This window comes from Vespula pensylvanica, chromosome 19, assembly GCF_014466175.1.
Source record: "Vespula pensylvanica isolate Volc-1 chromosome 19, ASM1446617v1, whole genome shotgun sequence".
Lineage (NCBI taxonomy): Eukaryota > Metazoa > Arthropoda > Insecta > Hymenoptera > Vespidae > Vespula > Vespula pensylvanica.
The window spans coordinates 1155408-1181387 of NC_057703.1; the positions used below are offsets into that span (position 1 = coordinate 1155408).

The 25980-nt window shown below is 32.4% G+C and overlaps 1 protein-coding gene across 8 annotated transcripts in view; it reads right to left on the minus strand.

Moving 5' to 3' along the window:
• Positions 1–25980, minus strand: part of LOC122635662 (protein abrupt-like) — a 68111-nt gene that overhangs the window by 39478 nt on the left and 2653 nt on the right. For all 8 annotated transcript variants that reach the window (XM_043826124.1, XM_043826122.1, XM_043826120.1 and 5 more), the window contains exons 2-3: positions 8100–8667; positions 6862–7850 (exon numbers count right to left, since the gene is read on the minus strand). In XM_043826124.1, the coding sequence (XP_043682059.1) occupies positions 6862–7068 (207 nt within the window). In that variant the 5' untranslated portion in view covers positions 7069–7850; positions 8100–8667. The remainder of the gene's footprint in view (positions 1–6861; positions 7851–8099; positions 8668–25980) is intronic.

Genomic DNA, 25980 nt, shown 5'->3' on the forward strand with positions numbered 1-25980 from the left:
CGCGTGAGAAAGAAATCGAGACGATTTACGCGACCGATAAAATTCTTTTCCTTTCTTTCTCTCTTTCTCTCTCTCTCTTTTTCTTGCATTTCTAATCTGTTTTCTAGTATCAATGAATATAATGGAAGGTACGAGGGAACTTTGATCGAAAGCCCTAGATCGTGATTTAAATGCAATTCTAAAACAAAACTCGTCGTACATGTTCGAGATATATATATATATATATATATATATATATATATATATATTATATATTATATATAAATGCACCAATACGCTTCGACAAAGCTGAACGAAACCTTTCAGAGGCTGTCCTGGTTGTAGATAACTGCATTAATAATCCATTAATATTTCGACAGCTTTGTTACTGTTTCTGTCATTCGTAAAAGAATTACATCTTTGTATACATTCATTTTCTTTACGGATATATAAACACAAATATATATATATATATATATATATATATATATATATATATATCGTATAATAGAAAGATAAAACGAGCTAGGTAGACGCTTTGTAACTAGTTTGTAACTGTGTAAAGCTATAAATGTCAAATAACTATCACGGGAAAAAAACTTTTGAAAATAACTTCCTGCTTTGAGATCTCTTTGATTATCGAATCAGCTGATTTTGAAATATTAATGATTCGAACAAAAATGTCTCTTTGATTATTAAGTCGTAATAAAAGTAGAAGGAGCATTTATCGAGTTTACGCATTGTGACGAACGATTAGATTCGCTTTCTATTACTTTCTAATAACACGCTTGAATTTTTCCACGAAAGTTATTCGATATCGATATTGAAGGATCACACGATCGATCTATGGTGAATCGAATATAACATATGATTCCTTTACCTCCTTTGATATTTTGATACTTACGCGATCATAGATCATTTCTTTAGATACAAACGCATCCATATATACATATATATATATATATATATGTATATATATATATATATATATATATATATGCATCATACACGTTTACCAGTTACTCTTGTCAGCTGTTTACTAACTGGTCTTATCGTTACGTCACTCACGTGATATCGCGTGTGAAAATATTGTTAAGAGTAGAGGTATTTTGTCTATTTACATTTCTATGTGGTTGATGGTAATTCGACTTTGATAGTTACATAAAATGATTGCAGGAAGATGGAAAACGAAGAAAGAGCGACGAAGAGAGAAAGAGAGAAAGGGAGATAGAGAGATAGAGAAAGAGAGAGATAGAGAGAGAAAATAATTTATAACGTCCATTATGTGTCTTGAAATAGATACTTGAAACGTTGATTTTTAGATGTATGGGTAGAAGGAGAAAAAAAGATAAATATATATACGTATGTATATAAAAAAGATTTATAACATTGAATTTAGAAAAATTATTGTTGTTATTGTTCTTTCTTTTTTTTCTATCCATTCTCTTTTTTCTTTTCTTCTCTTTACTTCTTTATAAATGTCTCTATACGTTTTATGAATTGCACGTGTACAGATGTATATGCATAAATGAGATAATTGTTACAACACAGAAGAGAGGAAGATAAAAAGTTGCTGTTACGAATCTCGACTCTGCAAGTGTAGAAAAACATGTTAGAAAAACTTAATGGTACCAAAGCATGACGCAAATGCACATGGACGACGACGACGACGACGACGACGACGACGACGACGACGACGACGACGACGACGACGACGACAATGTTGTTATCGCATGTCGTATGTACGTACGTACATATATATATATATGTACGTATGTATGTATGCATATAGGTATAAATGGAAGTATGTAAGCGTTATTAAGTTTGCCTCGAGTATTCTGGCTGACATTTAAAATCAATTAGCGTTATACGTCTATTAGAAAGTCGGCTGATTCCTCCTCCCTTATCCCCGCAATCATGTTTTCTTTTAACGATATATAGATACTGCTCTTCCTTCTCCTCCTCCACCTCCTACTACTATTACTAGTATTACTGCTGGCTATGGACCTTGCTTGATAGATTTATTATTAAACAGCGATTTTATCGATATTATTCGCAAAATTTTGACGATTCATTAATTTCTGATTACGTATATAAACACACATTGAATTTACACACACATATATATATATATATATCATTAATGTATTGGTTTAATGTATTTTAAGATGCATATATATATATACATATATATATATATTATATATATAACATATTTTATTTGCTTGCATATAAAATTTATGATAAGCGTATTTTAAAGGAAGAAGTAAGTTTATGAGGGATAATTAATCAATGATGTTGGATAAGTCGTGACGTATGTATGTACGTATATAAAATTTTGTTGGGATAATCACATCTTTCATAGAAGTTAATCGTCTAATAAATATTATTTGTCAAATGTATATGTATATATGAGTACATACATACATACATACATATATATATATATCATAGTTGAATCATTATGCTTATAGACTCGGTTTATTCCACGAACGATAAATGTTAAAATGAAAAATACGTATTTATTATACTACTTCTTATACAAAGTCAAAGTATAAATGTCATCTGATTTTTCTTTTCTATCTTCGTAAATAAAAAGTATTCTCTCTCTTTCTCTCTCTCTCTCTCTCTCTCTGTTTCTTTCTCTGTCTGTCTGTCTATCTGTATTTCCTTCGAAATTCCAAAATTATATTGGCGACACGCGCGCTTGTACTCTTGGAAATAAACTCGTCTGCGTTTTAAAATCGAGTGTAACAGAGAATAATTTATCGTTCATGCGTCACCGTAGATAATCGACGAGAATCGAAAGTATTTTCGGCGGTGCGTAGAATATAAGTTTCTTGTTATGTATATATGTATGTATGGTAGCGTTAATTTAACATTAACATTTGATCGGGACGCTTAAACGTTGGTAAAAAGTATGATTTGTACGGTGGTCCCAAAACTAATCTCCATATTTATTGAACGATTGCGTAAACATTATATACATATACATATACATATAAATATAAATATATATATATATACATATATACATATACATATATTTTTCTTTCTTTTTTTTGTATCAATGATATTTCGTAAGTAACTACAACATAAAGTAACAGAAACATTTTTAGAGGAGAAGACGTTTCTATCATCGCGATCTTTATAAAAAAGTTATATGGTCCGGAAGAATTAAAAAGAAAAGAAGAAGAAGAAGAAGAGAAGAAAAAAATACGAAAGAGAAAAGAAAAAAGGAACAAGATGAAGCTGCGATCGTTTTAACGATTAACCTTTACCTGAGTAATATCTTTGATCACCTATGAATATTTTCTGGATATAAGTATATAAATTCAACGACAATAACAACGATAACAACAACAACAACAACAACAACAACAACAATAATAATAATAATAATAATACCTTGTAATAATAAAAGATGCATGCGTATGTATGTATGCATATATATATATATATATATATAATCTACGATACTCATAAATAACGTCCGATCACGAGTAGGTACTTTCATAAAATTCACGATGCACCGTATAGATGCATTCCGTGGATCAAACTGCATTATCGTCAAAGGCAATTTATACTTTGGACACGGTTGCCGGAGGTGACGATGGTTATAAGAGAGAAAGGGAATATCGATCGAGAGTGGTACTCGAAGATGAAACAGGTTCTCTCTCTCTCTCTCTCTCTCTCTCTCTCCTTTTCCCTCTCTTTCAACAATAAGAAGGAGATGATGAAGAAGAAGAAGGAGAAGGAGAAGAAGAAGAAGAAGACGAAGACGACAACGACGACGACGACAACGACGAAGATGAGACAGGATGAAGGCGTCGAAGTGATCGATAGTTTAGTGTGTGTGTGAAAGAGAAAGAGAAAAACACACAATGAAAAAAGAAAGAAAAAAGAAAGAAAGAAAGAAAGAAAGAAAGAAAGAAAGAAAGAGACAGTTAAAGAGACGACTTGGTCGTCACGTTTATTATGTAAATCAAACCGGAAGTTCTTTCCCTTTCCTCTTCCTCTTCCTCTTCCTCCTCCTTCTCCTCTTCCTCTTTTCTCATCCTTCATCCTTTTTTTTTTTACCATCACCATCACCATCACCATCACCCCTATAATTACCCTCTTCCCGTTTTCGAGCTACATCGAGAAACGATCTTTGAAACGAGTTTGAAACATCCCTGACGTACACGTTGATTTTCTCCCTGGAATCTCTTTTTAAACGTTTTTAACTTGAAACTATTGCCGAGAGGAGTTGCGAATGTTAAATGGAACGAGTAAGATCGAATGGTTATATTTACTTATCGATCTCTTTTTTTTTTTATTCAATACATACGTGTATATACGTGCATATATATATATATATATGTATGTATAGTTGTTTCTATGGCGGAGGATAAAACTGTCGATCGGAGAATTAATTCATGAAAATGTAATTTGATGCTCTGTCGTGGAATCAAATTAGCGGATATTCTATTGAACTGATTGCTATCTCGTGGTTGTTTAAGTGAGAGAGAGAAAAAGAGAGAGAGAGAGAGAGAGAGGGTGAAGCGTAGATGAGATGAAAAGGAGAATCGATATACTGTTTTCTCTTTCTATCTCTCCATCTTTCTTTCTCTTTGTGTCTCAGCTTGGTAGATGCAAATTTTGAGGCGTACCGCGAAGACAAAATTACAGGAAACCATAGAAAGTTCCTCTATCTACCCTCTATCTATCTATGTATCTTTCCACCATATTTTTCAACTACCACCCTCTCTCGTACCTTTTTTGTATTTCATTTCTGCTTTCTTTCTTTTTCTTCTTATTCTTTTCTCGTTTCTTTTTCTTTTTGTTTTTTCTCTCTTTCCTTTTTTTTCATTCCTTTTTACTTCGAACCCATATGATTTGCATCTAAATAACCATCGAAAAGTACGAAGTACTCGATGAAAATCGTTCGTAGTTCTTTTCCTATGTTATCTTTTCTCTTTTTTATTTTTCTATTTCTCTCTGTCTTTTTTCTTTTTTTTTTTTCTTACTAAAGACCGGATCTTTTATTAATATTTTTTATCTGAACTTTATATCTATATATATATATATATATATATATATATATATATACACGTATGTGTATATAATCTTTTTTCGTTCTTTTTATAAAGAAGTAAACATGAATTTGTGATAATAAATGTTAATCGAATATTGAATATTTGTTGAATCGATAATTGTCCATGTATTCAATCTAATGGCTATCTCGATGACACAAGAATCTTTGATCGTAAATTGTGGTGACAGCTCAGAAGAAAAAGAAGAAGAAAAAGAAAAGAAAAGAAAAGAAAAGAAAAGGGTGGGTAATTAGTTCGCGTGTAATTAATGATACAATACATTTTCAATTATACCGTTTCGTTGATTAATAATTGTTTACAAATATAATTAGCAATTAAGTCGGAAACAAATTACTTTTGCCATTAGTAATTGGTCCGTTGGTATTAATTACAAAATTATAAATGTAATTAGTGATTAAACGTGTAGTTAATTGCACAAGTAATTACCGTACTTGCATCGTCTCTCTCTCTCTCTCTCTCTCTCTCTCTCTCTCTTCCTCTTTCTTTCTCTCTCTCTCTCTCTCTCTCTCTTTTTCTTTCTTTCTTTCTCTTTATCTCTGTCTTTGTCTCTCTTGTAAGGCGTAAGAGAAGTTCGAGTTCGAGTATAAGCAGAGACTAATAGAAGAGAAAAAGAAAGAAAACGGAAGAGGAGATGAAGAGGAGGAAGAAGAAGAAGATGAAGATGAAGAAGAAGAAGAGAGAAAGAGAGAGATAGTATACTCCAACAAGAAAATGTGGTAGAGCTTCTCCTCTGGAATTTACCTTCTACCATAATGAGCGCAACAGCTTGCACCGATGTGAGCTAGGAACGATATAGGTTTTTCGACCTACGTCTCTCGCATAGTTTTATCCTTTCGAAAGAAATCATTGGAATTTTCAATGGCTATGAGAACGTTTTAGATACTAAAGAAATATATATATATACATATACTTGTATCTCTTTTCTTGATATTTAAAATTCTTTCGAAGTTAGGATTATTAGAAATATGATTGATTGATCTTAAATGTGTTATCTTTTCGTCATTTAAATTTCGCTCGATAAAAAAAAAAAAAGATTAGAAAAGTACAGACACGCAGATAGTTTTGTTATATTTGAATAAATCAAAAAAAAAGAAATCTTTAGGATTTACAATGGTTATAAGAACGTTCCATGAATATTATATTTTAATGTTTCTTGTAAAAAAAAATTGTAAGGATAGAAAAATGATAGATTATTCTTTTGAGAAAAACGTGATATTTTCGTAATTTAAATTACGTCAGAATATTAGTATTAATGTTTAATTTCGTTATAATCTGAAAAAATGATTAATAACTCTTAAGAAAGATCTGATATACTCGTCGTTTAAATTTCCTTCTTAAATCGTGTAATAGAATAACGATTGATCTAAGTCTTAGAAAGAAAAAAAAAGGAATTTAGATAAAAGAATTACGATAAATTTTCACGTATTATCTTATAGATTCTATTGGAAAAATGCAATAATTAATAACTTTAATCTCAATCGAGATAAGATATACGTTATTGTAAAAAAAATTTATTAAGAATTCTGAGAAGAAAAATGAAAAGAAAGAAAAAGAAAAAAGAAAATAGTTAATAAGCCTAATCTCAATCGAGATAAGACATTCGTGATTTAACATAAATTTCCATTTAAAAATAATAATTAATAACTTTCGAGCGGAGATATCGCGATTTGTCACTTTAGATCCGTTTTGTTACGTTAAAAAAAAAAAGGAGGGAAGAGAAAAGAAATAAACAAAAAAAGAAAACAAGGAAAGAAAATGGATTGAATAATTGACATTAAAAACTCACCTTAAGTAGTCGCCTGAAATAAGGGCTGCAGGCAGAGAGGACGACCTTGTGAGCAGTGAAGCTGCTACTATCGCAGGCTAATGTCACATCGACGAAATCCTCTTCGTCCCTGAGATGACGGAATGAGCTAAGGATGCTCGAGTGGAAGTCGTTCCACCTGAGTGAGTATTGCTGCTCGCCGCTCGACGAGGACGAAGAGGCCGCCATGGCGTCCGTCCCCTCGGGACCCACGGCCGAGGGCACCAGAGGTGCTATCGTGCTCACTCTGCCACCCCAACGAGGACACCCTTTCTCTCTCTCTCTCTCTGTCTCTCTCGCTCGCTCGCTTGCTCGCTCTATCTCTCTCCGTCTCACTTTTTTTCTCTCTCTTTCTTTCTCCGTCTCTGTCTGTTTCTCTATCTCTCCGTCTCTTTTCCTCCCTTTGTCACCACCCACTTTTCTGCTTTCTTTTTTTTCCTTTTTCCCTTTTACCCTCTTGTCCCGCGTCCTTTCCCTTATTCGTTTCCTTTTTATTTTCACCTTTCGACAGATACAGCAACGAAAAAAAAAGAATTTTCTCTTGGCACTTATCGGCACTTGTCAAGATGACCTTGAAAATAATATATATGTGTATATATATATATATATATTTCGGTAAACGATGTGTAAGAGAGGACGATGATGGCCACGATGGTGAAAATCTTCTTCTCTCTCTCTCTCTCTCTCTCTCTCTCTTTTTTTACTCAACGAACTTGAGGATTTTTTGGAAATTGGTACACTTGGAGGAAGAACTGGTGGTGGTGATGGCGGTGATGGTGATAATGGTAGCGGTGGTAGAAGTGGCGGTGGTGATGTTGTTGGTGGTGCTGGTGATTATGGCGATAATAAAAGTAAGAAGAATTTTCATCGGCGATTAGGCCAACCAGCCTAGTGTCACAGTAAGAATGATTCCATCGTTAACGATCATCCGACGTGGTGCGTCGCCTTCGTCGGTTCACCGTATGAATTTTCTGAAATCATTTTAGCCTAACATTATAATTCGTATATACATACACGCTCGCGCACATATGTATATTTATATAGATCTATTCTGTATTGTGCATTGTTAATTCATTATAAATGAAATCGAATAATTTACATGTATTAAAAAAAAAAAAAAAAACGTACATACATATGCATGCCTGTGCACGTGTATATCTATTCGAAATATAATTTGTATAATTAGAAAATTATATGAAATATTAATCAGTTTCGTTTACCTTAAAGTAAGATCGAATTAATCGTTGTTTATCTTGGAAGAAAAGTTTTTCCTTTGAGGGAAAGAGGTCTTATCTTTTTATTTCGTTTCACTTTTCTATTCCGTATTTTCGTGATTCGTTCTCTTCCTTCTTTCGAGTTTATAAAAATCGATCGATCGATCGATCGAGCTTACGCTAAAAATCACTTTTTAGCTCGCTCGTATATCTTTTTGGCCATATTGCTGACGTATTCTCTAAATGATAATGAAGGTCCCGTCATTCCGTCATTAATAATTTTCGTAAAACTTCTCGATTAATCCGTCGAATCTTGTTTCTCTCTCGCACTACTATTCTATCGAGTACAGAAAAATCGTCTATCACAGCGACACCTGATTCTCTTCTCGAAATCGCGTCCTTGCTTATCATGCCCCCTTGAGACCTCTCGCTTATGATTCTTCTCCTTCTTCTTCTTCTTCTTCTTCTTTCCTCTTTTCTTTTTTCTTCTTTTCTTCTTTCTTCTCCTCTTTGCCTTTTCCTTTTTTCTTTTCTTTTCGTTCCTTCTCAGCCAGCTTTACCACAGTTCCCTCTTCTGTAATTAAAAAGTATCAATAATATAAGAGATTCGATGGACGATACAAATTTTTACACACACATACACATATATATATATACACTATATGCAAGATCGAAAGTTTCCAAGTGATTTTACAATTCTTCATATTATAAAAAAGTCCCTAGGTTTGTGCAGTTTTGCAAGCTGCAAAATAAAAACGAAAGGTTAGTCTCGATCGTCGAGAAAGAATTATTGATTTTCAAAAACATCTAGTAACTTTTAGCCATCTCTTTACACATATATAAAGTATTCATTTTAATAAATCAATGTTCTTAATATCTTCATAATACACGTAAGTCGATTCATTTCAAACATCTTGCATATATGTATTATTGATATTGAGTAAATTAGACATTCTAATTTTTTTGTTACGATTTTTTGATATCTATTTTCTTTTTTTATAACTTCCTCCCTCTCCCTTTTTCTCGATGAGTTATCAATTTATTTTTTCTTGGTATATAAAATTATGGGAGAATTAAAAAAGAGAAAAAGATTAAAGAAAAGAGTTTTACGAATTTTTAGAAAGGTAATAAAAAATATCGTCGAAGAAAAAATGTAAGAACCTTTTTATAATCGTAGTCTGGAAATTACGTATACGTTACTTCACTTTTGTAATATACATGTATACATGCATACATACATAGACATATAGGTTTATTCGTAACGCTAAATATATCAGAGATGCGCAGGAAAGCTTGTCGATTCAACGCATGAATTCCAAACGATTCCCTTTTACTCTGGCCTGATATCACATGGACGTACGTACGTACGTACGTATGTATGTATGTACATACAAATCGCGTACGTTTTACATATGTTTCAGTAGTCCGATAGCTCGTACATCGCATTTAACTACATACGATCGAGTTCACGATTTTCCATTAGGAATAATTTACTGATTGTGCAAGAACTACATTTTAACTGCCAAGATACTCATTTTCCTGTTTCTTTTCTCTCTTTTTCTTTTTTTCTCTTCATTTTTTTCTTTTTCCTCTCGTTTTCTTGAGACAAGCTTTAATTTTACATGTACAATACTGTACTATATATATAATATATATATATATTTTTTTATTAAAATATTATACTCTATATAGAGTTTTGTATATTTATGAGTTTAATATTTAATATAATATTCTAGATTTTTTAACATTTATTAAAATATTCAACTCGACATGTCGGAGCTCGTACGTTTTAAAAATTTTCTCTCTTTTATATACGGTACAATAATTTAATAAAAAAAAAATATTCCATATCGTTCGCTTAGATATACGAACTATTAAAAACTGCAAATGATTATATTTCGAATATAATTCCTACGAAAAATAGAACGACTTCAGAAATATTGATGATAACGGACAATTATTTCTCAATGCAAATATTATGTTCGCGTCGAAAGAGAAAAAAAAAACAATCGAGAGAGAAACAAAATAAAAAAGAAAGATAGAGAAACAGAAACTGAAAGAAGACGCATAGTGGGAAATGCAAGTGCGAATGCGTCGAATGAATTACGTCGGATGAATTACTGGGCACACGATAAGAGATGGCTAACAATTGCCGCGTAATGCGAGGAACGTGCGTTTGCTATGATACTTGGAGAATCAGAATGTATGTACACACATATATATATATATATATATATATATATATATATACATATATATGTATTTATCATGCCTACGCGTATTATGATATAACGTTGAAGTTATCAATAATACGTACAATATATTATAAATATAATACGTCCGCGTTAGAATTGCAATTCGCACAAAAAATTCTATATTATCTTTTCTTTTTGTCTCTTTTTTTCTAATCTTCATCTTCTTTCCCGCTAACAAAATAAAAGAACAGATAAATTGTTCTTCCCACTTTTATATTATCCCAATACCTGGGTATTAAGTATTATTATTATATACAATATTATCGGTCATAATGTGAATTAGCTTTCGAATGCGTGTTTGCCTATACAATATTTATATATACATCGAATTGAATTTCATTCAGTTTGAAGTTATTTTCATTGGAAAATATCGGCCAGTGGGTAGGAACGAAAGTGAAATCGATCTTTTGAAGAAAAACAAGAGGGGAGATATTACATCGGTGATACGATAATACCGGAGTACGAGCTTCCGTATTTTTCGATCGGACGTTTGCTCGCAATAAAATCGTGCCCACGTTGCAAGGTCGCATAAAAGCAAGAGCTAAAACAGAAAGAGAGAGATAGAGAGAAAAAGAGAGACAGAGGCAGAGAGAGAGAGAGAGAGAGAGAGAGAGAGAGAGAGAGAGAAACGCTTTGCTAGTTCAGCGTGCGTAGCCGACATTCCATTGTATCGAATGAATGAACCACGCGTCCCTGAATATATTTCAAGCGATCGATAACTCTTTCTCTCTCTCTCTCTTTTTCTGTCTCTCTTTTTCTCTCTCTCTCTCTCTCTTTCTTTTTCTCTCTTTTTCTCTTTCTCTCTCACGCACTCTCACTCTATCTCTTCTTGTTTGCATCTCTCCGCATTTGGAACGATTGAAATTACATCTGTATCTACTTTTTACATAAATTTCATTTCGATTCGAATAAAGGTTTTCTCGTTGCCTTTCCTTTTTTTTTTTATTTTGTTTTCTTTTTTTTCATATGGAACACGGAACGATCGATAGATCGATTAGATCGATATAACACACTCGTTGTTCCAGACGAGAGAGTAAAAGAGAGAAAGAGAGAGAAAACCAGAGGTCATTCGCCTTTTAATATCGAGAATTTTTCAAATAATTTCTTTTTTATTTTTTATTTTCTCTCTCTCTCTCTCTCTCTCTCTTACTCGTTTAATTCGGTTATACTTATAAAGATAAAGTTTTACGGTTGAGTGCTCCTCTCGAAAAGAGATATTTATTTGTATTTATGTATATATATATATATATATATATATATATATATATATTTCGTCGACGTCTGTATGTAAATTAGTTTGATGATTAATTATCGCAAATTGCACCAATCGTCGGCCTTGATTTCATACGAATATATATATATATATATATTGAAGTTCATGATACACGTATGTTTCATCGAGAAAGATATACAAAAATTATTATTTCTTATTACAATAACATGTATATATGTGTGTACATATATAAAGGATAGAGTATGGATACGATCATGAATCATAATAGATAATTGCTTCGTGATAATTTTTCCACTTGTGTCTTACGTACCTATTTCATAGACTCGAGCAAAATGTTTATTAGAAAAAATCGATTATCGATCGAAATAAATTATCTAACAATGACAGATATAGCGAGACCATTCTTTTTAGAAAAGATTAGAACGGAGATAAATGATAAAGGAATTAAAAAGAGAGAGGCAAAAGAAGAAAAAGAATCCAAAAAGAAAAAAAAAAACAAAAAAATATCGAAACAAGATCTATCTATTATATCCTGTATCTACGATATTATCCAATGGCGGATGAAACCGTTCTCTTCGTTAAAGATTATAAAAAAAAGATATAACGGATAAAAAAAAATAAATTAAATAATACAAAATTGCAATAAGATTTATGCGTCTATTATCTCATTATCTATCTGTGCTATCGTCACATACGAGTTGTACGTAAGTACCTGTTTACAATTTTTTTCCATAACGTGATTGAGAAAAGAACAAAAAGAAGAAAAAAAAAGTAAATAAATTAAAATACAAAACATTGTAAACAGAGTATATTATATGCACATCCTATCCCATATTATCTATCCGTGCTATCATCATTCGATGATGATGGTGCATACGAGACCATTCCTTTCTCACGAAGGATTAGACAAAAAGATAAAAAGTAGATGCATAAAAAAAGAAATAGAAAAAAAGGAAATTTAAATAGAAAAATCAGCAACAACAGCAGCAGCAGCAATAGCAGCAAAAGTAGCAATAGCAATAGTGGCAACAGCAATAGTAGCAATAGAAGCGTTATCGAAAGAAGATTTATGCATGTTAAGTATCTCGAAGCAACGCAGATAGATAGATAGATAAATAGATACATATATATATATATATATATATATATATATATATACGCACACACGTATATATAGATAGATACGCTTGGTTCGTTCGACGCGACGAGATATAAGCATCGTATCAAGGACGACAACGTGACTTCCTCGAATCTAAGATCGTTTTATATTCAACGAGGAATCGTAAACCTCATTGCGGTGCAGCGCAACGCGTTAATAATCGCGAATCAACAACGCCTATCGCGTTACTACGATAGAAACCCGACTTGGTACTTTTCAATAGTCGATATCTCACGCGCAAGTGCACGCCCTTCCTTCCACCTCTGCACCCTTTCCCCCCTCTCCTCTCTCTCCTCATCCTCCTCATCCTCTTCATCCTCCTCATCCACCTTTTATTTCTCATCTTCCTTCTCCTTCCTTTTCTCACCACCTTTCTACCCCCTCTTTCTCTCTCTCCTTTTCTACTCCCTATCCATAGAGAAAACCTCGGCCTTTTCAACATACCTTTCAAGAACGGATTTGTGCACACGTCGCTTTTCGTGCAACGCAATACTTCGCCGCCCTTGCACTTTATTCGCTCGTCGCATGTATTATAATTACACCGATTAGCGAGACTTTTTACGACGTTTCTTCTTTTTTCTTTTCCTTTTCTTTTTTTCCTTTTCCTTCTCTTCTCAAATACGATCGAAAACATTTCTTATCTTTTTTTTTTTTTTCGTTTCGTTTCTTTTGATATAACACCTACATACCTATATAAAACGAAGTGGAAGCAATAAAATTTTGTTATTCGAATTAATCGTTAATTATCAAAATCAATTAATCGTTATCAAAATCGATAATTATTTGTACGTTTCTCTTATGTGGTAGAAAAGTGATTCACATTTTATTCGCACGTTCGCACCGATGTTATGTGACTTTTCGCAACAATTTTTTTTTTAAATACGTTCGCAAATGTTTCTATAACGTCTACGTGTGTAAAACTGAGAGACAACAAAATTTAGTTATTCGAATTAATTGTTAATTATCAAAATCGATAATTTTTTATATATTCTCGTGATAGGAAAATGATTCACATTTTATTCGCTTATACGTTGCACGGAATTGTATCGGTGTTGCGTGGTTTTTAACGATAGCTTTCTTTTTTTATCAAAATACGATCCAAAACATCAACAAATAATTATTTATATATTTGTAGTAGAAAAGTCTTACGCGTTTCATTCACTCGTAATCCGATTGGCGTAACTCTTTGCAATAATTTTGTTTTTTTTTTAAATACGATCCAAAACCATTTTTATGTATGTATGTATTTATGTATGGATGTACGATAGAGAAAACAAAATTGTTTTCATTCGAATTTATTATTTAATAATAAAATCGATAATTCTCTGACGAGTGTACAAAAGAGTATAAGTCGGATTTATTAGTTTTGCAGAGAGATAGAGAGAGAGAGAAACAGAGAGAGAGAGAGAGAGAGAGACAGATACGCACTTATAATGTTTCATATTTAAAAATGCAATGTGTAATATCAGGTGTTAGATTTTGGACGTGGAATCGATAACATATGTATGTATATCTCATTCCATTCGACTTACTATATATATACATATATATATTCATATACTTATACATAAACGTATCATTAGTAAAATGATAGCAAATATAGCATACCTCTTTCTTTCTCAATAAAAATAATTTCATTTATAATATAATTTCATTTCTCTTTTTCTTCTTTTTTGGAGTTTTGCGCGATCGTTAGAAAAGTTAGTTTGTAGTGTAGAAGTATCTGATTCATAGATAGATCGATATATGATAAGATAAATGATAAGATGAAGTAGTTACATTGTGTTTAATTAAATCTATTTTGCAATGTTAGATTTTAATTTTTATCTTAAGTCAGTTCTTCATGATTATTATCGTAAATAGTCGTCAAATGAGGCTTAATATAGAAAGAGAACACTTTTTTCTTTGCACGTGTGTATGAATAGAAAAAAAAAATAAGGAAAATAGAAGAAATAGAAAAAAAACAAGCAAAAACTTTTACGAGCGTGCACGTACGTCCTATCTATGTAAATACAATCGATAAGAACATTATTTTTTAATGTATACATACATACATACATACATACATACATACATACATATATATATATATATATATATATATACATATATTAAAATTAATTCGTATATGAATTCAAATACATTAATTAATTAAATAAACAGAGACACGATAAAAATCTAATTGCAACTAGATTTTCAATTTTGATCTCTGTAAAGATAAAAGAATGCAATAATGAAATTATTAAAAATCATAGAAAAATAATTACTAATGTATGCGTAATTATTTGGTACAGGTGAGTGGGACGGGGGAGATATTACGAAACAATAGAAAAATGTAACTTATACGTATAAATTTCAGGTAATCGCAGTAAAAAAATAAGAGTAGCAATAACAACAACAACTACAATAATAATAATAATAATAATAATAATAATAATAATAATAATAATAATAATAATAATAATAATAATAATAATAATAATAATAATAATAATAATGACAGCTATATACGGGAAGATATAGACGATCGTGTGTGAAAATATATAGGGTTGCGCAGGTGCAACCAACTTGTAACTTAGCGTGTATGTATATATATGTGTATGTATGTAACTTAGACCCATCGTGTAAGTATCGGTCGTTTGCGTTCGCGCGCACGCACGCACGCACGTACGCACGCACGCACGCATGGTATTTGCCGTTTCCTAATCACTTGGTAGGAGTTAGCACTCGCGTCAGGTTGACGACCCTTTAATAACCATCCACGTACGTACGTACATACGTATGCATCGACTATACTACGATCATCAAACGTGAATCTGCCTATCCCTCTCTCTCTTTCTCTCTTTCTCTCTTTCTCTTTCTCCTTTCCTCTCTTTCTTTCTAGACAGCCAATTAGGAGACCTTCGGTAATGAGAACAGTCATGAAAACGTCGACTTGAATGCTCGAAAACGAATAAAGGATTTAGAATTCGTGGAATATTTCGATTTCCTCTTTCTCTCTCTCTCTCTAACGATGGCCTCTACGAAGGTCCGTTTTCTATTTCAAAGAAAAAAGAATTAGAAAAATAAAAAGAAACAGAGAATAATATGATCAGGGACGCATTTATATTTTTCAAGTTGTCCTAAACGCAACGACGACATTGTTAGGAGTCCTCAAAGAAACAAATCTATTTCGATTGATATCAAATTCGTGTTCATTCTTTTTTCTTGATTTTATTTATTTATTTATTTTTTTTCTTTTTATTCTTCCGCTTTTTTCTCTGCTGGCTCTAGTTTTAGCAAATATATAGTAGACTATTTTTCTTTTTTTTTTTTCTTACTTCATAATAACAGTCCGTGAGAAGTAACCTTTTTAAAACGTATGACTCTATTCCCTACGAGTGCAAGCCTCGGTGTTCTACCCTTATATGTAGCTTATATGTACAGAAATGCTATATTAATGCACTTTATATGTATAGAATTATATATATACGTATAATAAATATACGATAACGCGACCCTGAAAACATACGTTCAGTTGCATTTGCACTTCCCTCATAATTTTTCAAAAATATCGATGACATAGAGGATATAATCGATTCATAAATAAACGTTCATTTTGATATCGCAGATTACTATCGTTTTGTGTTTTAAGCGATAAGAACGAGAAACTTTATTGTCAAGACTTTTTTTTTTTGTTTCGTGGACTTTGTTGTTTCGTCATAATTTCTCTCTCTCTCTCTCTCTCTCTCTCTCTCTCTCTCTCTCTCTCTCTCTCTCTCTGCAATTTGTTATCTTGTTATATGTTGTACAAAATTATAGCTAATTTTTATCAATTTTAAATTTCATTTGGTTAGAAATTGAAAAACATAAATGTTATTAAGATCGATCGTAAAACGTATGTATATACTTAGATTATATTATTTATCGAAACGTTTAATATGTCTCTTTACACGCGTACGTATACGTAAATTCGTATACACGTACATACGCGAATACGTCAGAAGCGAGAAATTTTTATCTCATACTTTTGTTTATCACTTAGCTAGCACACCAGTTAATTTATCGTATTTAATATTACGATCATACGTAAAGGCCATTCGGAGTATAAATTGTTCGGATAAGTTCTGCTTGTCGTCGTTGAAATTTGTCGTCTTTAAAAAAAAAAAAGAAAAAAAAAAGAAAAAAGAAGAGAAGCAATTACTCCGCTTCTGCGCATCTTTCTTTTTTTCTTCTACCTTCGTTTTTGCTTTCTTTTTGTTTTCCTCTTTCTCTTTTTCTTCTTCTTCTTCTTCTTCGCTTTTACTTTTGTCAATTGCAGGTTAAAAAATTGTTGAGAAGGAAGAACGTTACGGTGTACAGTCGCACACTCTATTTCTCCCCACTTGTATATTTTCAAAGTAAAAAGGGTTCTTCTCTTTTATCTAACAAGTAACACCAGAGACGAGCTTATTCATTTCTCTTTTGCGATATAATTTCATAGTATCTACATATGCATACGCACATATACATATATAAATATATAAATATATAAATATATAAATATATAAATACATATATATATACATATAAGCTTTTGATTCTTTGTCACGTATAAACGAGCAAAGAGAGCGCATAATAGAGTCTTTAATAAAATTCCTTCTCTTTTTCTTTCCTTTTTATCTTATATCATTTTTTGATGCGACGATAGAACAAAAAAAAAAGAAAAAGAGAAAAGAGAAGAATGTCTAGAAAATCATCGATTTTTTCAAAAAAGAAAGAGGAGAAAAACAGAGAACAAGAAAATTCTGTTTGGAAGGGAACGATTACGTAAGAAAAGTAGTACCGGCGTTAAGGTACAAGGTTTAGGTATCGACGAAATATCGAAAGGACTATGGTCCGAAAGCCAGGTATAAAAGTGGAACCCTCGATGGTTGGTTCTTACCACAAAGCAACAAACCCGATCGATTTCTTTGCAGGTACCTAAAGTATACCCTCTCTCCATTCGACAATCCTCCTTTCCTTGCCCCTCTCTTCACCTTTCCTGCCCCTTTTCTGCCCTCCCCCCACCCCCCACCCCCTGGTACCCTAACCCCACTCCACTACTCCCCCATAAATATCTACTTCTTATGAGATTATTATTCTTTCTCATAGCATATACCATGGACTTTCGTACAACATAATGATTTCTAACCGAGGAAGAAATTCTTTTACCTTTTCTTTTTCCTTTACCTTTCTTCTTTTCTCTTCTTTTTCCCTTTGCTAACGAATCTTTTACATATTTATGACACCGTATAATGTCTTTGCCTATTGTCACGAATAAACGAAGGAAAGATCTCCTTATTATTTTCTCATTGTTCATTCCCGTAAACAAATCGTATTTTTATAATATTTCCCTCGTTATTACTTTATGATTACAAATTGGTTTACATCGCCGAGTATAATTGAAAATTTAAACTGGCATTCAGAAGGAAGAATGGACTATTCTCGTTGAAAATATCGATGTTACTGTGAGGGATGAAATGGAAGAAAGTGAAAATGCTTCTCTCTCTATCTGTCTCTATCTTCCTTTCTATACCTAAGTGCAGGTATACGTAGGTATGACCACATTCTTCAAGACAGTTTCTAGAAAAGTATGAAAGAATATTTCATGACTTCTCGAAGATTTCGGAACCTTGAACCTTCAAAACTACGTCGTCATTTTTCAACTATCCATGAATGAACAATTGTAGTTCTCCAATATATCAACTCGTAAATGCGAGTGAAAGTTTTTAACACAAAAAATTCTAAAGAATTTTTTATTTATTCATATATATATATATTTTTTTTTAAGTGTAACGAGTTAAACGTTACAACTTAGAATATACATGTGCCACAAAATCGAAAATCCCCATAACCAAACTTGAATTACGATATTCTGTTTCTTGGAATGGTAGAACCTCGTGTATATGTGTATGTATGTATATATATATATATAGATGATTTAAACAGAAATCCCTGGCTGTCCTTGAAAAAAGGAGAAGAGAAAAAGAAAAGAGAGAGCGAGAAAAAAGGAGAGAGAGAGAGAGAGAGAGAGAGAGAGAGAAGGGGGAGGGAAGTAGGAGAGAGAGTCGAGTTACCAAGGGAACTTTCGAAAATAGATGAAATTCTCACAAAAACCGTAATGGAAGTGCACTGTCGGTGGTACTAGTACCGAATGCTTTCCCTAAGTGTTGAGAATAAGCAGACACAGGAAGAGTCTTCTGAGTTGAGTGATAAAGAGAGATCTCTTTCTCTCTTTCTCTCTTTTTGTTTCATATAGTAATGTAAAATGTGAACGACACGTGGAGGGCCATTAGTTGAAACGAATAAAATAGAATCAAATAAAAAGAAACACGGAAAAAGAGAGAGAAAGGGATAAAGGGATATACAAAAGCTTTGTCAAAAAAAAAAAAAGAAGAAAAAAGAAAAATAAGTAAGAAGGAAGGAAGAAAGTAATTGAGTCTTCGTGGAAATGATAATGATTCGATAACGATAATAAATATATATATATATATATATATATATATATAGAGAGAGAGAGAGAGAGAGATATAGGTGGGCATGTATGTATATATATTCTAAGAAACACACAAGATGCATCTAATCGATCGATCGCACCTGAAGCACGAAAGTTCCGCACCTGAAGTTCGTGTCTGTTAATTTATTCGCAGGTGAAGGTAATAGCTGCAGTAACAGCAGCAGTAACGAGTAATATCAGCAATAACAGCAAGTAATCACTCGTATATGCAAAATTTCGCGTAATAAATTCGAGAAAGTCGAGAAGTCGAGAATTGAAATTATTTTGAGAACGAATATTAACTGGGAATCTATTCCTTATCGAAAAATATATTCGATTTAACGAGAGACATCGAGCCGTATTATTTTATACCGATGAATATGTTAATAAGATTGGAATAAATATTTTCGATCGAAAAATTGAAATAATATTTTTTCCTTTCTTTTTTTGGTTGAAATCTAAATTAAGGAAAAAACATCTCCGAAGAAAAAAAAGAAAAAAAAAACAAAAAATGACATTTTTAAACGTTAATAAAAATAATACTTTTCTTCGTGCATAATAACAACAAGGAGTCTCGTTCTTCGACCAGACTACAAAACTCAGAAGTGCAGAGCAAACAACGAAGGGGAATTCACACACACTTGCACGCATGCACGCACACACACATACACAAATATACACATAGATTCATTCGCTCGCTCACTCACTCACTCACTCACTCACTCTTCATCTCTGTCTCGTTCGGAGACATTATTATTGTGCGAATACGGTTACATCCGCCGGTTTATTTCTCTCTCTCTCTCTCTCTCTCTCTCTCTCTCTCTCTCTCTCTCTTGCTCTCTCTCTCTCTCTCTCTCTCTCTCTTGCTCTCTCTTTCTCTATCTCTCTCTTTTTTCGACGTAGTAAAGCTTAAGGTGTACGCACAATGTGTGCAGAGGAAGAAAGTATGTATGTAAAGTACTCATGTATATACGTACGATATATATAAGTACGTATATACATATATACCTGAAAGAAGAACCCTATGTGAAGTAAATCTGGGACCATTAATAATATCGCCAGCGCAATTATCGAGCCAGCTGCTACGTTCCCTCAGGGGCCTCACCAGGGCCTCACCAGGGCCTCTCTTCGAAACCTTGTACTCGTCACGGCAGGTAGGCGCTAGATGTGCGTACTCGTATGTTTTTTTACAGGTCCTACGAATATTCTAGCATTATATATATATATATATATATATATATATATGCACACATTATATGTATATATATGATATATATCAAATATGTACGAGTATACATACATATGCCCGAAGTAACCATAAGTTACTTTATTGTAACAATTATCTTGTTTATGTGCACACACAAATATATATATATATATATATATATATATATATATATATATATATGAATAAATATATTATATGTATGGCCGAAGTAACCATAAGTTACTTCATCATAAAAATCATCATGCATATCTAAAAATTCTAATTATATATATTTCTTTTCGATCATTTCGTATTTCCTTTATAGAAAAATTTGATCGAGTTTCGTGAATCTATTATTTATGGCTGGAAAAAATGGTATTTTCAGATTGAAAGAAAAAGAAAAAGAGGGAGATAGAGACTGGAAGAAAGAGAGAGAAAGACAGAGAAAGAAAGAAAAGAATTCTAATTAGATTTCCAAATTGAAAGATCCTACATTATTCTTTAATCGTTTCATACAAAAAAACGAATTTTGGAATAATCGGTTTTGTTTACTATTTAAGGTCGAAGAAAATTCCATTGCATTCTGTTGCGTTGCATTACATTACATCGCATTGCATTGCATTGCATTGCATTGCATTGCATTGCATTTCATTGCATTCTGAGTTTGAAAGATAGAAAGAGACAGAGATACGCACACAGAGAGAAAGAGAGAGAGAGAGAGAGAGAGAACGAACACAAATGTGATTTCACTTTCGAATCGTGATAATTATTCCGCCATGAAATAAACGAGCCCTGTTTGCTTGTCACGTTACGACGTTTGCTCTGCCAAAACAGACCGGAACGATCTCATGCGGATATTTTCGTGTGGACGAACACGAGTTGATGATAATAAGGGAAATGATAAAAGAGAAAAAGAAGAGAACATATGAATGTTGTTAAACAAAATATTCACAATTCGATTTTTTATAGGAAATATTTAAAAGCTATGATCAATGGAAAACTAATCGTGCAAGATAACAGTACTCCAATGAAAGAATATTTGACAAAAAAAAGAAAAAAAGAAAGAAAAGAATTCGAAGTCGGATCAAGAGAAAAAGTGATCAGACGATTTTAACGATTTATTACATTACTCATTTACGATACTACTTTTTAGGTCAATCATTTCAAAGATCGTAAAACTATCGTACGAATCTCTATAAAAAATTATGATATATCGAACGAATGAATGAAATGATATCTTTTCTTTCAAGAAGAATGTTAGAATGATTATGATGAGAATGAGTCGGACGATTCTCTCGAAATCGGAATTAAAATGATAAAAAGGAAAGAGAGAGAGAGAGAGAGAGAGAGAGAGAGAGAGAGAGAGAGAGAAAGAGAGATAGAGACAATTGACCATATCTTTATCTCTCTCGCTCTCTCTCTCTCTCTCTCTCTAGTTTGAGAGAGCAACAGCAATCGTCACGAGCACAGTCAAGTGAAGAACGCATATACATACGTATATATTTATCTATGTATGTATGTATGTATATAAGTATGTATATATGTATGTATGTACATCAGCCACCAACCACAATCTCGTGCTTCTCGATTCATTAATTAATCGGCGGACACGCCGCGCGTCGTTCTCGTTCGTACACACAGTGGCAATTACCGGCGCATTGTCGCGCATAAATCATTAGCAAACGTGACGCTTCCATAATTCGGTTAATTTGCTTCGTTTTTGTCGATCGTCCCTCTCTCTCTCTCTCTCTCTCTCTCTCTCTCTCTCTCTCTCTCTCTCTCTCACTCCATCATTTTCTCTTTCTCTCTCTCTCACTCTTTTGTTTCATGCTCTCTCTGTCTCACTCACCCTCTCTCTCTTTCATATTTCTTCTCTTATAGGAATTATAATACTTATCACAACTTGCACACTGATCCTCGTACGGACAAGCAGAGCATTGTAGCGATGAGACGATCGTTCTAATTCTTTGTATCTATCTATCTCTCTATCTATCTCCCTCTTTCTTTCTGTCTCTCTCTCTCTCTCTCTCTCTCTCTCTCTCTCTCTCTCTCTCTCTTTTTCTGTCTATCTCTTTCAAAGTCATCGTCCTCGATGAACGTGCCAAGACTAATTAAACTTTAAAAAAGACAGAGGGAGAGAGAGAGAGAGAGAGAGAGAAGAATATAAAATTTCAAACAACTCTGCCAGTAATTATTATGTAGAAAGATGTAAAAAGTAAGAAAGAAAAAAGGAAGTTGTGAATAAATTTCTAATCGTTTAAGAGGACTAAATAAAATCGTTAAGACGGGTCTAAGTGCTATTATTATGTAAAATGATGCGACAAAAATTGTGAACATCTTTCTAATCGATATATATGTATATATGTATATATGCGTACATAATCATGAGATAAAAAATATATTTGAAGTATTAATTAAACACTGAAATAAAGAGAAAGAAAGAGAGATGATAGATCGAGAGAAAAAAAAGATGAAATTCGAGAGATTTCTGTACGTAATTATTATGAAATTACAAAAAAAAGAAAATGTGAAAGGAAGAAGAAAAAAAGTGTAAAGATATTTAAGCGTACAACCCATACGTTAAATCGTCAAAGAAGATATAACAATGTATTATTTAATTTCTAACGTAATTTGATTGATCATAGATGGAAAAGAGAAAATAATAATTCTTACAATTATATCAAGATAAGAAGTCTTTACGTATGTTGATTATTACCGAGGAGACCACAGTTGTAATCGAAACGTGAGTGTGACGATAAGCAAGCGCGAAGAACATGAACAAGTTATATTTGAATTACTCTATCTAGCTTATAAGGTGTTATCGGTACATACATACATACATACATACATATATATATATATATATATATATATATATATATATAAATGTCAAGTAACATACTCGTTTCAATGATTATGTTCTAATTACGGAAACGAATACTAGAGAGAGAGAGAGAGAAACTCGATTTCTCGCATTTATCGAAACCTTATTTCTCGTTTATTTGTTTGTTTGTTTTTTATTTACTTTCCTTATAAAGATATTTAGTAATAAAAAAAATGGAAAGAAAAATTATGTTTCAAACGATGATTCCATATATCTTTCCCGCGAGTATGGTTTACCCGATCCAAGAGTATCCTCTTCCAACATCGACCGCAATCGTTGTTATAGTACGTAGTAAAAGGAACTTATCGCATGAAAGCGTGCGAGTTGGTCGTTAATAAAAGGGCAGACTTTATGATATAGCCCTAAGTCTAAAACTCTTCACGATAGAGAAAGGGAGAGAGAGAGAGAGAGAGAGAAAGAGAGATTTTGGTATTGATCAAATAGTCTAATAAATGTCTACGAATACATATGTACTACACGATTCATACGATTATACATGATATCATGTAAAAATGAAAAAAAAAGAGGAGAAAAAAAGCAAAAAGAAAAAAGAATATCCTTCAAGAAAAGTGACGATAATCTGTCGAGTTTTCTTATTCACATTGGTTTAAGCCTCGTCGTCGTGATAACGAGTAATAGCAAATATGTATGTATATCGAGTTTAACGACCGTCGAGGTCTCGTCTTCGAAAAGGAAATATGTATTGCGATAAAAAAAAATATACACATATATATGTATAAAAAGGAAAAAAATAAATAAAAAAATAAATAAAGAAAATAAAGGAAAGAATAAGTAAATAAAAGAGAGAAAGAAAGAAAGAAAAATAATCTTTTATCGATTAGAGTTTATCGAGAAACTTGATGGTATCTATATATGCATGTATTGCATATATATATATATATATATATATATATATATATATATATATATATATATGTATACACACACTTTGAGTTGTAACTTTGAGTTTTACTCCGTCTGACAACTATTACGGAGAGTGGCCTTTCTACAATTAACCACGAATTTCCTGTCAGTGAATGTTCAAATATATACATACATATATAAAAATAGAGAGAGAAGGAAAGAAAAAGATAAAGATTTAGTAGATAATTTAACGTTCTTTAGAGATAGATAGATACATATAGAAACACTTAATAAAATGTAAAAAAAATTAAAGGAAATTAAAAATTCTTTCCATTTTCTTTTTTTCTTCGTTTTTTCCCTATATTATTATTCTCAATATGAATGAGTGAGAATATGCAATAGAGAAGATTATTAAATCAATCAATTTGACCCGTAATGTAACATGTATTATTAAACGTCGGTATAACACACGTGTGCGTTACATTAATGTCATAAACGTTTCTATCCTTGTCTCTTTCTTTCCCCTTTTCTCTCTCTCTCTCTCTCTCTCATTTTCAGGAAGTTTCGTATCGAATTTATCAAAAAGTCGACGGGAAGCTCTCGCAGAACGATAGCCAATGCCGTCGAGTAGGAGAGAAAGTGAAGGCGAAGTTGTGTTGTTAACTGTTACTTCTAACGGATGGACGCACTCCTGCCACCCCCTCCTGCCCTTCTTTTCCCCATCTTTCTCTCTCTCTCTCTCTCTCTCTCTTTCTCTCTCTCTCTCTCTCTGTCTATCTCCTTTTCTGACTCTAGTGTCTTACCGAATATTCAAACAGCGTTTTTTAGAAATTAAATACATTGGAAATTAGAGAAATTATATACGCCGTAGGATAAGTCATAAAAAGCGATTTCAAAAGGCGCATTGATACTTTCTCGAAAATAAAGTTTAACAAATTCAATTTCTTATTCGATATCAATGTACGTGCGCGTGTCTCTCCGTGTGTATCGATTAGAAATAGAAATGAAAGAATGAGAAAAGGAAAAAGAGAGAGAGAAAGAGAGAAGATAAGAACTAATAATATCGTTGATGACGTAATACGATTGTCTCGAATCTGTTATAAACATGCATAGTATGAATATTATGCGTTTTATTTGTACGTCTAATGATAATCTATCTATCTATTTCTCTCTCTCTCTCTCTTGTTCTCTCTCTCTTTCTCTCTCTCTTTCAGAGTCCCTTTTATATAGAAGTTCGATGTTCTTCCGCTTAGATAGGCGTTTAGTCACTCATTCTCTCACTCTCTCTCCCTTTCTCTCACTCACTCACTCACTCGCTCACTAGCTCACTCTCACTCTCTCACAACAGTATGCAGCATACAGGCCACGTGCGTATATACGTAAAGCCCTTCGTATGTGTTAGTACTGCACAGGCCGATTTATTGATCACGCTCGACGCACGCAGAGTACGAATATGCGTGTGCTTCTCGTAATGGCTACTGAAGTCTACAAATTTTCTTGATCAAATCAAACGAATGATAATATATCTACGATAAATAAATAAATAAATTAATTAATTAATTGATATATATATATATTACGAGGTAAGAAAATAAAAGAAAAAGAAAGAAAATTGTGATGGAGAAATGAGAAATTATAATGGAAGTTAAGCGACATTTGAAAAAACGAAAATTAATTAATTAATACGTATAGGGGAAGCGAATTTTCGTTTGAAAGATCTTAGAAATATTTCAAAACATATTTACCCATGAATATCTATCTCTATAGTATTTTCGTATATTCTATATA